The 1,707-nt window shown below is 56.2% G+C and overlaps 1 protein-coding gene and 2 long non-coding RNA genes across 7 annotated transcripts in view; 2 read left to right on the top strand and 1 right to left on the bottom strand.

Annotated features, from left to right (window-relative positions):
- MEIS2 (Meis homeobox 2) overlaps nucleotides 1-1,707 on the bottom strand; it is a 204,307-nt gene that overhangs the window by 201,386 nt on the left and 1,214 nt on the right. For 4 of the 5 annotated variants that reach the window (XM_029951023.1, XM_029951022.1, XM_029951026.1 and 1 more), the window contains exon 1: nucleotides 435-669. The exons of the other annotated variant lie outside the window; for it this stretch is intronic. In XM_029951023.1, the coding sequence (XP_029806883.1) occupies nucleotides 435-446 (12 nt within the window). In that variant the 5' untranslated portion in view covers nucleotides 447-669. Of the gene's footprint in view, nucleotides 1-434; nucleotides 670-1,707 lie in introns of those variants that run through there. 5 annotated transcript variants of the gene reach the window in all.
- LOC115301269 lies at nucleotides 12-409 on the top strand. The gene is made up of 2 exons (XR_003913044.1): nucleotides 12-108; nucleotides 333-409. It is a non-coding gene; the product is annotated as an uncharacterized LOC115301269 (long non-coding RNA).
- The window catches only part of LOC115301266, a 9,364-nt gene continuing 8,448 nt past the window's right edge, over nucleotides 792-1,707 (top strand). The window contains exon 1 of the long non-coding RNA XR_003913041.1: nucleotides 792-958. This is a non-coding gene — a long non-coding RNA (uncharacterized LOC115301266). The remainder of the gene's footprint in view (nucleotides 959-1,707) is intronic.

The following is a 1,707-nucleotide window of genomic DNA, read 5'->3' on the forward strand; positions in this document are numbered from 1 at the left end:
GGCCCCGGCGGCGGCGGCGGCTCCTACGCAGCCCGTGCCCGCCCCGAGCCGCGGGAGCAGCGGCGGCAGCGGCGGCAGCAGGAGAACCGGGGGAATCGCGCTGCTGGGGTAAAAGCTGGAGCGAGGCGAAAGCGTGTAACAATTGCACACGCACACACACACCACTCACACGCACTCGCCGCCCGCCCGCTCGCACAGCGCTGGAACACGCGCGCCCAGACACGCACACACGCACGCACACACACTCGCACACACGCAGAGGCACGGGGGGGAAAAGCCGATGAATAATTTTGCTGCTATTTTTTTAAATACTGGCCGCCATCATCAAGCAGCGAGCAGCAGCAGCAGCAGCGTTGAAGGGAGAGAAGGCACCGGGACAGGCCCCTCTTAAGAGAGGATTTATATCTAGGTAAGTGTTGGAGATTTAAACCTACCCTTTGCGCCATCAGTCTGCGCTCCAATAAACTCCTGGATGTGTCGTATATTTAATATCCCAGTCCGGATAAGAAAGTGATCTAGGCTGAAGATTCCTTTTTTTTTTTTTTTTCCAAACCAAAAAGACTTCTCCCAATTCTCCAATATGTTATTTTTAGGGGGGGGGGAAAGCCCAGGCAAGACAACGAAGAGTTTTTTTTTTCTGTGATATTTCTTCTTTTTCTCTTTTTTCCTCTTCTTCCTCCTCCTCCTGATCTTCCTCCTCCTCCTCCACCTCCTCCTCCTCCTCCCCCCTCCCCTCCTCCTGCTCTTCGGTCCTCCTTTTCCCCTCTTTCTCTTCTCTTCCCCTCAGTTGAAAAAAAAAAAAAGAAAGAAAAGAAAAAGAAGAAAAAGAAGAAAAAAAATTGTCAAGCCCCCGAACTGAAGGTTACGAGCGGCCCGTCAGCAGCCCACATGTAACCGAACTGTCGTGTTTCATGGCTTTTTGCCACTCCAGCTGTCAATCAAAGCCCGGAATGTCAAGGTAGTGAATGAATGATGGTTGATGATGATGAAGAGGAGGAATCTTTCAGACCCGTTTTTTTTTTCTTCCAGTAAAACTCCGCGAGGGGTTTCTGCTTCTTGAAATTTTTCCTCCCCCCTCCCCCCCTCTTTTAGCTTGGCCCCCGCGGTATCTATAATATGATCCTCTCTCTTTAAAGTATCGTTCAAAGAAAGCGGAGGGGAAAAATCAAGAAAAAAAATTGAATAGTTTGCAAAAATTGGACTTCCTCCCCCCCTTTCCTGGTAGGTATTTTGTCTCTCCCTCTCTCTCTTTCTCGCTCGCTCGCTCTCACTCGCGCTCGCTCTCTCGCGCTCGCTCTCTCGCGCTCTCTTTCTCTCTCTGGGAGATGAGTGAGTGTCAGTAGGTGTTGGCAGGTTGGCTGCTGCCTGGCTTATAGAAGAGCCTCAGTTTGGCGGCGCGGGTCGGCGGCGGGAGAACGAAATGACGGAACCCGGAAGTCGTGGTGGCCATAGCCCGTCGTACGGCGGAGACACATCCCGGGAGTGGGGAGCGGGAGCGAGGAGGAGCGCGCCGCGCCGAGCCTCTGATATGCAGCGAGTGCGATCGGACGGCCCCGGCTGGGGGGGCGGGGGAGGCGGGGGGTGGGGGGGAGGGGAGGCAGGAGCCTGGCGGACCCGAGCAAATCAGCGAGCCTGCTCCTCCGCGGGGACGGCCGGGGGGGGGGGGGGGGGGGGGGGGGGGGGGGGGGGGGGGGGGGGGGGGGGGGG

Source organism: Suricata suricatta, chromosome 9 (genome assembly GCF_006229205.1).
Source record: "Suricata suricatta isolate VVHF042 chromosome 9, meerkat_22Aug2017_6uvM2_HiC, whole genome shotgun sequence".
Taxonomy (NCBI): Eukaryota; Metazoa; Chordata; class Mammalia; order Carnivora; family Herpestidae; genus Suricata; species Suricata suricatta.